Here is a 12,741-nt window from a genome sequence, read left to right as displayed (position 1 = left end):
AAACTGAGTCACAGCTTTCATTGGAGGAGCAGTATGCTCTTGTCTGTGACTGTGAGGCACACCTTATGTCACAACATAGAGTACTAACTGTGCAGGTGGACTAGGAACTTCTTTTTTTCTGAGACAAGGTCTCAAGTAGCCCAGGCTGCTCTGCACTTGCTTCATATCTATAAGTGATTCTCCTGCATCAACCTCCTTAGCAACGGAGTGACACATGTGCCACTTCACCTGGTGATTGGGAGGCTTTAATGCAGTGGTTCTCAACCTTTCTCAGGCTGCGACTCTTTAATACCGTTCCTCATGTGGTGACCCCCAGCCATAACATTATTTTCATTGCTACTTTATGATTTTGCTACTGTTAGGAATTTTTGGGGGGAGGGGAGAGTTTCGAGACAGGGTTTCTCTGTGTAGCCCTGGCTGTCCTGGAACTCACTTTGTAGACCAGGCTGACCTCGAACTCAGAAATCTGCCTGCCTCTGCCTCCCGAGTGCTGGGATTAAAGGTGTGCGCCACCACTTCCAGCACTGTTAGGAATTTTAATATGAATATCTGATATGTGACCCCTATGAAAGGGTCATTCAATCCCCAAGGGGGTCCAGACCCACAGGTTGAGTACCACTGCTTTAGACACACCCTAGTTCATTAGCTTTAAGGTAACTTAATGATACACAACACTGAGAGCTGTGGTAGTACTAGGGGAATTTGGTTCTTGGCATCAATGTGTTTCAGAGACATACCATGTACTCATCATTTGTAAGTGTCTGTATCAGGTACATGGGGACCTCAGATAAACAAGAATTTGAAGGAGTTAGGAATGTCCTCAAATGAAGAGAAATACATATAGGCACCTGTGACTAGGACTCACCTAGTCCCTGTGATACTGCACAGGCAGCAGGTATTTACCTCATCAGAATTTGACTAAAATACTGAGTAAGTTATGGGTTTTAGTTTTTCGATCTTCTCCAACTTGGAATATACAGATTAAGAGCAAAAAATACGGGGCGAGAGAGACAGCTCAGTGGTCAAGAGTACCTGCTGATTTTTGAAAGGGCCTGGATTTGGTTCCCACCACCCACAGTCTTCCACAACTCTGGTTCCTCCATTGCCCTCTTCTGGACTCCGACAGCACTAGGCACATCTATAGTACACTTGGCATATATATGCAGGCAAGCTGGTTGTGTTGGCACATGCTCTTAAGTATAGCAAAGAATGGTAGATCTCTGAGTTTGAGGCTAGCTTGGTTTGTTGCAAGGACAGCCAGGGCTCCATAGTGAGGGCCTGTCTCCAAAGACAAAACATACATTTACGCCAGTCATACATACAAAATAGGAAAAACATTCAAATAATTTAAAATGTGACAATATAGGGAAATCAGGCTTAGGGTTATAAACTTGTATATATTTCAAAGTCTGGAGTTGGGAGGCTCTCAGTGGGGTTAAGTGTCTTATGTTGGTTTTGGTCATGCAGGGAATGGTGTGGTTTCCTACAGTTTCTGTTGGTATTGTGTAGCTGGGAAAGACTGTCGATGCCTGGAGGGCCTCACTCATTTTTTAAAAACTGCAGATGGAGAGGCAGGGATGTTCATTGTATTCCACAGCTATGAATGAGGTGTGGTTGTTCAGGCATGCACCTGTAAGCCAAGATGGCCTCGCTTTTAGTCCTGACCCCAACTCTTAGAGGCATTGAGATTTTTGACACAGCTCTTGTCTAATCTGTGTCTTGAAATGGGTCAGTAAGAGCCTTGCAGGACTTTCAGGCTTGTGATAAAGATGAATGAGTGAGTTCCCTTTCCCATCACCCTAGTGTAGCACCTACCCATCATGGATCTGTACTTTGATCTTCATCCCAGGGGCAGATGTTGCTTTTCCAGCCATCAGAGCATCCTCTAGTCCCTTGAGTGTCTACCTGTTTGATAAACCAGTATAGTTACAAGAAAACTTGGGATTGCTCAGATTGCTGTCAGCTGGCCAGAAGTCCGGGTAACATTGCTGCTCTGGAGCTGCATGAGGTTGAGATGCCCCCCTTATGGGTATAGCGGACACAGTTATCCTTTCCAAGGGTCCCATGGTCAGCCACAGGAGCTGTGTGTGCTGTGTATAGTTAGTCATAGAAGGTCTAGAAGCAGGCAGGCAGATAGCCTCTTTCCCACCCCAGTCGTGATTTGTTACCAGAGCATTGTCACTAGGGGTGGAAGTAAACTAATTCCTTCATTTTGTTTCCCAAAGTGAAGGCCTTGGAGTCTTTCAGCAATCTTCTAAACACAGTCTGTTTGATTCATGTAAGATGTCGCGTGGAGGGCCGTTCACAGAGGACAAAGTGGAAGACGTGAAAGCCCTGGTCAAGATTGTGCCCGTGTTCTTGGCTCTGATTCCTTACTGGACAGTGTATTTCCAAGTGAGTGCTGACCCAGCCTTGTGGCTGATGTTGCGGTGCAGGGCTCAGGGTTGTCCATCAGTTGCCATAGTTTTCAGTCATGGACTCAGGTTGGCTGCTTTGTGTTACAAAACCTTTCCCAAGAAGCAGCTGAGAATTGGTGGTGTGCTTCTGGTTTTCTGGACCCTCCGGCTTCTTTGTCATTTGGGTGCCTGGAAGCTTTTCTCAAAGAGACTGTATAGTGTGACTCAATAATTTCCATGTCTGATTCTGAGAGGAGTTGCCACGCCTCAGCTACAGGAGGGAGGGTGTGTGCACAGACTTGGAGAGGCCCTGCTGGCTTACCTGCACCACTGCTTTCTTTATCCAGATGCAGACCACATATGCTTTACAGAGTCTTCATTTGAAGATTCCAGAAATCTCAAGTATCACCACCACCCATCACACGGTAAGAGACCTAGAGGTGGCAGCTGCATCAGGTAGCTGTGACACTGTCACTAGAACTAGTTCCTGCTTAGTTACAGCCTGCTGAGATTGGATTGGCCAGTGCCACTAAACACTAGTACTGTCAGACTCAGCCCTCTCCCAGCTCTGAGCACACTTATTGCCAGACAGCATCTCCAGTTGAAGCATCTTGGTGTCATGCATTGTGGTGGGGGGAAGTGCTGTACCTTAGCTAATGCCATGCTCTGTGCAGCTGCCTGCAGCTTGGCTCACCATGTTTGATGCGGTGCTCATCCTCCTGCTCATCCCACTGAAGGACAAGCTGGTGGACCCGGTGCTGAGGAGACATGGCCTGCTCCCATCCTCCCTGAAGAGGATTGCTGTGGGGATGTTCTTCGTCATGTGCTCTGCCTTTGCTGCAGGTGAGCCACCATGTCTCTGGCCCCCTCTTCTCCTCTCTCTCCCAGAGTGGCTTCTGCAGCATGCAGAAGCTAGTGTATTGTTCTGAAGGCACTGGGTAGCTGGTGACTCTTCAAGTGCCATTTTCTTCTCGAGGACAAACCTTCATCCTAGGGCTGAATAGACTTGGCCCTGCGCAGGCCAACACTCAGTGTGGAGTGGGAATGACAGGAGGAGATTCTGTGAAAGCTTCACAGTTGGTGAAGCCACCAGTGTCCCAGCACGGAGAAAAAGGGTTTGTGGGATTGTTCTAGGCTCCTGGGACACTCCCAGCAAAAGTCTTAACAGCTGAAGAGCTAGCTCCTCAGGTCCCATGCCACAGTCCAGCGTGGGACAGTGTCCTAAGACTCTCCTCTTTCCCTCATTCTTTCTGTTTGCTGATGAGGCTGGGGTCTGTGTACCTTTTCAGGAGCATCAGGTGCTCTTAACTGCTGAGTCATCATCTCAGCCCCACTTTCTTGTTTAATGTTGAAAGAATAGTAATGCCAAGGATTTGCCTGTCGCTACAACTGTACCATGTTTATTATGCTTACGGAAGGGTTCCCACTCCCCTTTTATTACTTTAAAATTTTTATTTTGTATGCATATGGGGGAGGAGGTGCGCAGACCACAGCACACGTGTGGAGATCAGAGGTCAGCTTGCCTGAGTTCTCCCCTTCCACCATGTCGGTTATAGAGATAAAGCCTAGGTCATCAGACGTGGTGGCAGCACCTTCCCCCTTTGATTGAACTGTCTCCCTGGGCTAGAACGTTGATTTCTACTTGATCTGAAAGTCACTTGGGGCTTTTAGCATTTTGCTTTAGTACTTAGGTTTGTGTTTGTGGTTTTGTAGAGTTGGGGAAGATCCTGTGTTGGGGGCTTGGTAGTTTCTTGTTATCGTGGCATGGTGGCGCCAGCTTGGTACTGAAGGTTCCAGTGTACTGTCTCCCAGGTCCCCTTTCATGCTTCTGCTATGCTGTCCATCTCCTGGGCCTCAGCATTCTGTGCTTTATTTTGGTTCTGCCCACAGCCTCGAATTTATTTTCTTGAACTGAGGCAAGTTTTTGAGCTTTGTCTAGAGACTTGGGCCCATTTATTTCAAGGACTGCACATTGGGTAATTCAGAATTTTCTTTTCGTTTATATGCCTGTGGCGGTGTCTTTGGGGACTTGGGTTGCTTACAGGAGCATGGGTAACTTGGCAGCGGCCAGGCCATTCAGGAAGTATCTCACTCTCCTCCAGTGATCATTAGTTACACAGATCTCACGCCTCCTCTCAGTTTTAAAAAGATGGGGTGCTGGAGAGATGGCTCAGTGGTTAAGGTCACTCACCTGCTGCTCTTGCTGAGGTCCTAAGTTCAATTCCCAGCAACCACACGGTAGTTCCCAACCATCTATAATGGAGCATTCGTGCATAAAATAATAAATCTTAAAAAGATGAACAGGATGAGTAGCCCAGACACTTGAGGGTGAAACTGATCATAGTGAATATCTGTAAAATGCCTGGTGAAGATGACACCAGCTGGATGACATGACTGGGATCTGCCTAGGAAGTTGTCATGGTCACCCTCCTTTCTGGATCGTTGATAAATTCCTGTAATACACTGCAGACTTAGATTAATGTCAGCTTTAAGTGCTACACTAACTTGATTCTTAATTTTAGGAATCCTGGAGAGTAAAAGGCTGGACCTGGTAAAGGAGAAGACCATTAACCAGACCATTGGTGGTGTGGTGTACCATGCTGCTGACTTGCCCATCTGGTGGCAGATCCCACAGTATGTGCTCATTGGCATCAGTGAGATATTTGCAAGTATAGCAGGTGAGACTGTGAATCTGGGCCTGTTTGTATTATACCCTGCACTGAGCTGAGCAAGACCATGGTGCTTTGTGTGGGAGAGTGGGGGTGGGGGAATTGTCTCTTAAAGCATGACCCAGTAAATAGTAGTCCTCAGGCTAAGGCTGCCCTTTCTTGTGCAAAACCAGTGTTAAGATATTTTCACAAGTCCATCATGACCCGCCCTGTGTGTCCCAAACTTTGCAGAGCACAGCTGTGCTGCTGGTGCAGGCTTAGATACGTGAAAGAGCAAACCTGACTTACAGAGCTTGTTCTCATTAGTGATACCCTGCGGGGACAAGGCTTAGGGCAGGTTGTCTCTTGTAGCAGTGGGAAGAGAGGAGGCGCATGCTGCCGCCTTCCAAACCCTGGCAGATTTCTGTGACTACTGATGATGGGCTTTGCTTTAGCTTTGCCCCACCTGGTCACTGTGACTATAAGTTTATAGGTACTTGAACCTGTTATGCTGTGTTAGCTGTGAAGTAGGATCCTTTTAGAGGCCTCTCTCTAACCCCATTCAAGTCTTGACTTTTCTTTTTTTTTTTTTTAATTTATTTATTGATTATATGTAAGTACACTGTAGCTGTCTTCAGACACTCCAGAAGAGGGAGTCAGATCTCGTTACGGATGGTTGTGAGCCACCATGTGGTTGCTGGGATTTGAACTCCGGACCTTTGGAAGAGCAGTCGGGTGCTCTTACCCACTGAGCCATCTTACCAGCTCTCAAGTCTTGACTTTTAAAGATTTGTTCATTTTATGTGTTGCCTGCGTGTATACTGCATGCATACAAGTCTCCATGGAGGATAGAAGAGGGTATCAGATCTCTTAGAACTGGAGTTACACATGGTTGTGAGCCTCCATGAGGGTTCTGGGAATAGAACCCTGGTCCTTTGCAAGAGCATCCAGTGCTCTTAAATACTGAGCTCTCTCTCCAGCCCCCTGAGATTTTGAGAAAGGATTGAACACTGCAGCAATCCTCTGGCTACCGCCTGTTGAATTCTAGAATTTCAGGTGTGAGACACCATGTCTGTCTTGTGACAGAACTTACGAATATCTTACAAGTGAGAGTGCCACTTTTCCTTGACGTGTTTAAAGAGCTCTCATGAGGATGAGTGGCTACACCCAATGCTGACTTCTCCAACCACGTGTGTTTCCAAGGACAGTCCTCCTGATAGTGCTCACACCCCAGTGGGATCCATGCATACTGGGAAGCTGGCTCAGGGTGACATAGATGATCTTCTAAGAGTGACCTCCTTTTCTCTAGGTCTGGAATTTGCATACTCAGCTGCCCCCAAGTCCATGCAGAGCGCCATCATGGGACTCTTCTTCTTCTTCTCTGGCATTGGGTCCTTTGTGGGCTCAGGACTGTTGGCCCTGGTGTCTCTCAAGGCCATTGGGTGGATGAGCAGTCATACAGATTTTGGTGAGATTTGATGTCTGGAGGGGTGGGAAACCAGAGTGCTTGCTGTGGGTTGTGTGAAAATTCAGTCTGTCCCAAGAGGCCTCTAGCCCAACCCCTGCTGAATCTAGCTTAGCACTTCCTGAGAGCTGGGTGAGAAGCGAGACCTGCGTGTCAGCTCCTGTGTCAGCCTGCTCTTATGTTTTGGTTCCTGACTGTGTTGGGTTTCAGATTTTGGAAGGGTGGGTAGTGCTTTGTCAGTGAACACTGCTGCTCCTGGAGGAGGCTTCTGGTTGTTGATCTGGGCAGCTCTGCAGTGCTGTGTGTGATCCAGGGACTACAACATCCTTTGCCTTTTAGATAAGTACATGTTCCCTATGCAGAAGTCTGTACTGTGAGCATTTGCGCAGCTTGGTGGCATTTAATCTGCTTTTATTGCATAGCTTTGGGAAAGTCAGGAATTTTTTTCTAGAAATTGTGGGATTCCCAGGGCCTTGAATTGGATTCCTTTGAATCTTGGGGTAATGCTCAGAAGCCCGAAACCCCCTTCCCCAACCTCTCTGGGTGCCTATAACTGACTGTGTAGCTGTATGAGGCCAGGTGTCAAGCCAACCAGCTGTCCTGGAGCTTGCCCTTGCTCTCATCCCCCTGGGACAGTGACATTCCTGGAGTAGAGTCAGCCTGCATGATGCAGACTTTTCCAAATGGTCATCACAGGATTCTAGTTATTAGTTTAAAACATTTACTATTATATATGCAAGTAATACAGGCATGTGTGGAAGACAGCTTTCAGAAGTCATGTGTCTCCTTTTCCTGTGGGATCTGGGGATCAAACTCAGGCTGTAGGGCTTGCATGGCAAGTGTCTTTAATTGCTGAGCTATTCTACCAGTCCACAATCAGGGACTCACTCTGTAGCCCAGGGTTGCCTTAAAGTGCAGGAGTGCCATTCCTACTTAGGAGAAAGTTGTCAGAAGAGATTGCAACCTCATGAGGACTCTAGCTCACCTAGAGGACACTACATCAACCCTTACCACCTCACATGTGAGTGCGCTAGTTCTGGGATTGTAGGTGTGAGTGACCTCACTGGCTTAGGCTCTACACACGTTCTGTGTGTGCAGAGTTGGCTGCTTTTGCTTATTCCCACTCTCAGTCTGCTCCCTACCTCAATTTACTAATTTAGTCTTAGAGTTTTTCAGGGAGATCAAAGACGGGGTTTTTCTCTCTCTATAGCTTTTGCTGTCCTGGAGCTCATTCTATAGACCAGGCTGGCCTTGATCTCACAAAGGTCTGCCTCCCAAGTGCTGGGATAAAAGGCATGAGCCACCGCCGCCACCACCACCAGGTATAATTTAGTGTCTTCTTGTTCCCAGCTGTTTCTGATAGGCTGTACCTAAGCCTCTGCAGAGTTCCTTTGATTGCTGTATAGCCAGTGTGTGTTTAAGGTAGTGCTTTGCAGTGCCCAGCAGCTTCTCACTTTTTGTTAGGGACTGGGGTCAGTGCTGTGCAAAGGCCCTGGTGTAACCTGGTCTCTTTAGAAGGAACAGGAGCTCCAGGCCAGCACCCCTTCTTCCCACCAGGTGCACAGCACCCTTCCCTCCCCATTCCATGTCAGCATCCTTGCAGACGAGGAAGTGACCAGCGCTTATGTGGTGTCCCTGGTGGGCTAGGGGTTCCTCGTGAGGTTTCAGGGCTCCCTAGGCCTCCATTGCACACTTTCTTGTACCCTAGCCCCTTCCAACACTTGCCACTGTTCCCTATGTGGGAATAACACTCCTGCAGCCCAGTGCTGTCTAAGCCCTCAGTCTCCATGCTGCTAGTACAGGTCAGTGCAGAATCCTGTCCTATCTCCTCTCTTTGAGCACCCTGCCCTGGCCAGGACACATTCTGTTCTTATAGAGTCACCATGGGACTCTCATTTCTTCTGAGAGGCTCCCTGTTGATCTGGAGTGTCATTCCCCCACAGAATTATATTTCAGTGTTTCTTGGGTGGTGGATACATATTTGAATTTTTTGCATATTCCCAAATGAGGCTAGACCTGGTAAGCTGTAGTGTGCTTTCTTCTCTGGGGGCCAGTGGTATGTACATAACTACACAGTCCACTTGTCTTGCCAGCTTCACCACTGCACATAAGATTATACCACTGGTACCTTTTCACAGTTGCAGACAGGTTCTGGAAGATGGCTGTGTCACTGACCACGAGGGAGCAGGACAGAGCAAGGGCAAAGCTGTTTTCCATTTCCTGACTGAATCAGTCTTTTGTCTGTGAGGTTCAGGATAACAGGACTCTTCCCCTTTGGGGCAGACTTAGAGGTTTTGTCCTTCTCTGTGGATCATGTGTCTGTGCTTGTTGGGACCCTGTGTTGTGCTTGCCCGTGTTGCTTGATAGACATTTGATACTCAGAGCATCTGCTCAGGTAGTAAAGGGTGTTTAAAATAACCCAGCATAAAAGGACATTAGGAGGAACAAGTCTTACCTTCTCAGTAGAGACTGGAACATGCTTTTGAAGTGTCAGAAAGTGCAACAACCTCCAGCCACAGCATGAGCTGTGCGCCAGTTCCCTTTTGTATGATGAGTCACCTGGAGTATAGCTGACGTGCTCCTCGGCAGCCCCTGAGAGCTATGAATGAGACCTGTGGAGACTCATTATGGGGACAGGAGGCACCCTCAGTGCTCCTTTCATGCTGTGCCCAGCTGTCATCCTGCCACCGGCATGTATGTTGGTCCTGGATCTTTGTAGTAGTCCTGGAGCGGTGGTTTACAGAAGTGATAGTGTGAGGTGGGCAGCATTACAGCTAAAGCTGCTTTACACAGGCCCAAGTCCTCACAGGCGCAGAGTCACAGTGGAGACCACAGGCTCCAACCTTGCGACCTGGCTGTGGGAGCTCCACAGTCTATGGCCCTGACCTGCACCTGCCTCCTTCCTCTGGAGTTTGGGTGCTATAAAAGCTGTGACACTACTTTTATGGTGAGACCAAGGTGTGTGCATTATAACAGGGAGGGCTGCCTATATAGATATGCAAAACTCGAAAGATGCTAAGGAAAAGCATCTAGCTTACTCTAGAGCAGTAGTTCTCAACCTGTGGGGTGACCTTTAGGGTCACATGTCAGAGATTTACATTATGATCCATAACAGCAAAATTATAGTTATGAAATAGCAATGAAAATGATTTTATAGTTGGGGTTGCAGCATTAGGAAGGCTGAGAATCACCGCTTTGGTGGGACGATATCTCCTCATGCTACCTGTCATGTGGGAAGGCCCACAAATTGGGGACCGTGCTAGATACAGTCAGTCCCCTGCAGCATTGCTGAGAGGAATGTGGTGTGGGCTTTATTCATCCTCAGAAGTGTCACTCAGTGCTAAGTGTAGGCAGTGATAGGAGAGCGCCTCAGAGAGAGGCAGGAAGCAGCACAGGAAGCTTCTCTCATGTCTGTGTGGAGGAGAAAATGCAAGTCAGGAGCATCGCTGAGAGGCCTGAGGTGACACCCAGCCTCACAAGCCTTCCTCCGAGTCAGAGCTAGGGCTGGGACACCTGCCTTCTCACCTTCCTCCCACCAAGGATGGGAGAGGCCGGTGGCTAGTGCCCATTGCCCTCTCAGGTGGCCAAGAGCCAGTGAGAAGGTGCCCTGTCTGTGGAGTGCTCACCAGGAGGTGTCTGCTCGCTCCTAGGGAACATCAACAGCTGCCACCTGCATTACTACTTCTTCCTGCTGGCCGCCATCCAGGGAGCTACGCTGCTGCTCTTCCTCATTGTGTCTGTGAAGTACGACCGCCAGCGAGCCAGGACAGATGGGGGGCCAGCCAGCACGAGGACCTGATGCAGCCAGCCAGCATGCTCACAGGTTCTGCAGACTCTAAGGCCTCAGGGCTTGCTAACTACCAGGGCACTGCCAGCAAGCAGACTGAGGCTAGATTGTTGGTGTCCCAACTTCTGAACTTGCATGTTGTCTGGACTGGCTTCTCCCTCCCTATGCCCGGATGATGGTGGTGAGTGCCTTACTATGGCCCGTCTCATGTGCACTGGGCCTGCCAGGAGATGAGGATGTGGCTTCTCTCACTGAAGGTCTCTGCCAGTCCTGAGCCAGCCATGCTCTCCTGGGCAGCCACCGTTCTGCTGCTGCCATCCTTATTCCTTACAAATATTGTTACTTCCTCATAGCATCTCCTTTACGATTAGCAAGCACTTCCATCAAGGCATAGGAGGATTCTCTTTAGAGGTGAAAGTGTGGTTGATGTCAAGAGAGCCCTAGGAGCTGTGTCTACTCCATCATGGACTCTTGTCACAGGCCTGGCTGATGCCAAGGCCTTTGTGGGTCAGTCATGTAGGCTCATCTGCTCAGAAAGTAGGTTTTGTTGACTGAGATAAAGAAGTTTTTATTAGACTAGGCTGGCCTCAAACTTGGGGCTGCCTCATGTCTGCTTCTCAAGTGCTGAGATCTCAGATGTCTGTCACTATGGTCAGCAGGACTTAGGTCATGAACAACTGATCTGCTTTAAGCACATGTGTCCGTGGTGATTGAGGACACCATGTCCTCACTGAAACCAGACAGCAGCTGGCAGGAGATTGGCAGTTACACCACGCAGATCTTTTCTGAGAACTTGACTTTGTGTAGCAGTAAGGATGGAGGCAGGTGGTGAGTGGGGAAAACATGGGAGCTGCTGGGCTATTGGCCCAGCTTTGTACCGTTACTGACATCTGGGGTTCTGAGTTTGTCAACTGAACTGTTGTGTGTGTTGCTGTGTTTTGTATAATTTTATAAAAGCTTCTCAGACTGACACCAAGAGCTTCCTGATGGTTTCTCCATACTCTGCATCAGTTCAGCATCCCCTACAGCTGCTGCCTGCTCAGCCTTGTATTCCTTTGGCCCAGTGTTAGAGCCACAGTGTTCAAGTCCACTTCTGCCAGAAACCTGACTCTGCCTCTCTCACACACCAGGAAGAAAGAAGCTTCAGGATAAAAACCATCCACTGTGCCCCTTGTTCTTGGCTTTGGGGCGGGTTGGGGGGGATAGTTCTGCAGAGGTTTGCCCATATCTTAAAGAAGAAGCTGGATGCTGAAGTCATTAATCTGCTGTCACGACGTAGACTTTCCTGGGTTGGTGAGAAGGCCTAGCAGGTAAAGGTGCCTGTCCCCAAGCCTGAGGCTGGCAGACATGGAGGGAAGGAACCAGTTGTCCTGACCTCTACATTACACCATTATGATGTGCAACCTTCCACCCCAAGTAAAACATATTCTAAAAGTAGGTTTTCTTCACAGGAATTTCTGTATTTGCATGAGAGAAGGACCTCTGCCACCCCTTAGTGTGCTGTGGACACACAGGGTGTGTGCTGGTCATAGGCATTTCTGCTTTGATAGCCCAGGGAGCACCCTAAGTGAGACAAGAATGGCAGCTGGGCAAGAGACTCTGGTGTGATGAAAAGGACCTGTGGGAACTGTCTCGAAGGTCCTGGGGCTGAGTGTGGCGAGAGCATCCATCATCCTAATGAGACTACATAGTGGGGTTGGCTTCAGTACCAGCCATGCTCAGTGAGTGGCACCTCCACCTGGAGAAATGCAGCAGCTATTGGTGGAAGTTCACTCTACTCATGTCTCCATAGCACCCACAGGATGGTACCTGGTACTGAGCAGACTGAATGGCTTTCTCTTGCCATGTCTTCCATGTCTGTTGGGGTTCCTTTAGATGCCCACATTTGAGAATGATCTTGCATGTTAGTCAAACCTGGGAAAGACTGGTGGGTACCAGATTCACCTCCAGTCTGTGTTGTGGGAGATCTATTTGTGGCTGAGCTGGTGTTAGTCCTAAAGCCTTGACATTAGCATCTGAACAGACAGACCATAGGCAGTCACTCTGATCTACAGTTCTAAGCTGGCAGTTGAATAAAACACACCAAACTGAGCTGTGCTGTTTGGGGTGTTTCAAGCTGTGTATGCCCTGAGTTCTTGGCTGTGTTACCTCAACTGTTCTTTGTGGAGACAGACTAGCTTCTTCAGGGTTATGTGTGTCCTCATATCCTGAGGCAGAAGCTGAGATTCGTTTTGTTTGTTTGTTTTGTTTTTTCTTCAAGATATGATTTCTCTGTGTAGCTATAACTCTGGCTGTTCTGGAATTTAATCTGTAGACCAGGCTGGACTTGAACTCAGATCCATTTGCCTCTGCCTCCCAATTGCTGGAATTAAGGCATGCGCCATCACCGCCTGGCAACAGATCTTTATAAAACCAGCTTCTTCCAAGGTACTTGGTCCCTCAGGG

General features: G+C 48.4%; 1 protein-coding gene across 7 annotated transcripts in view; it reads left to right on the top strand.

Annotated features, from left to right (window-relative positions):
* The window catches only part of Slc15a4 (solute carrier family 15, member 4), a 38,748-nt gene extending 26,361 nt beyond the window's left edge, over window positions 1–12,387 (top strand). Inside the window, exons 3-8 of one of the 7 annotated variants that reach the window (XR_003955563.1) lie at window positions 2,284–2,394; window positions 2,744–2,821; window positions 3,081–3,239; window positions 4,919–5,074; window positions 6,354–6,512; window positions 10,160–12,387. Coding sequence is in view for 3 of the 7 variants with exons in the window: in XM_006504272.4 (XP_006504335.1) it covers window positions 2,226–2,394; window positions 2,744–2,821; window positions 3,071–3,239; window positions 4,919–5,074; window positions 6,354–6,512; window positions 10,160–10,308 (880 nt within the window). In the remaining 4 variants the exon portion in view is untranslated. Of the gene's footprint in view, window positions 1–2,225; window positions 2,395–2,743; window positions 2,822–3,070; window positions 3,240–4,918; window positions 5,075–6,353; window positions 6,513–10,159 lie in introns of all 7 variants that reach the window. The other 6 variants (XR_001784584.2, XM_006504272.4, NM_133895.1 and 3 more) reach the window with 6 other exon arrangements.
* The last annotated feature ends 354 nt before the right edge of the window (window positions 12,388–12,741 follow it).

Source organism: Mus musculus, chromosome 5, assembly GCF_000001635.26.
Source record: "Mus musculus strain C57BL/6J chromosome 5, GRCm38.p6 C57BL/6J".
NCBI classification, from domain to species: Eukaryota; Metazoa; Chordata; class Mammalia; order Rodentia; family Muridae; genus Mus; species Mus musculus.
This window is presented reverse-complemented; position numbering and strand designations above follow the sequence as displayed.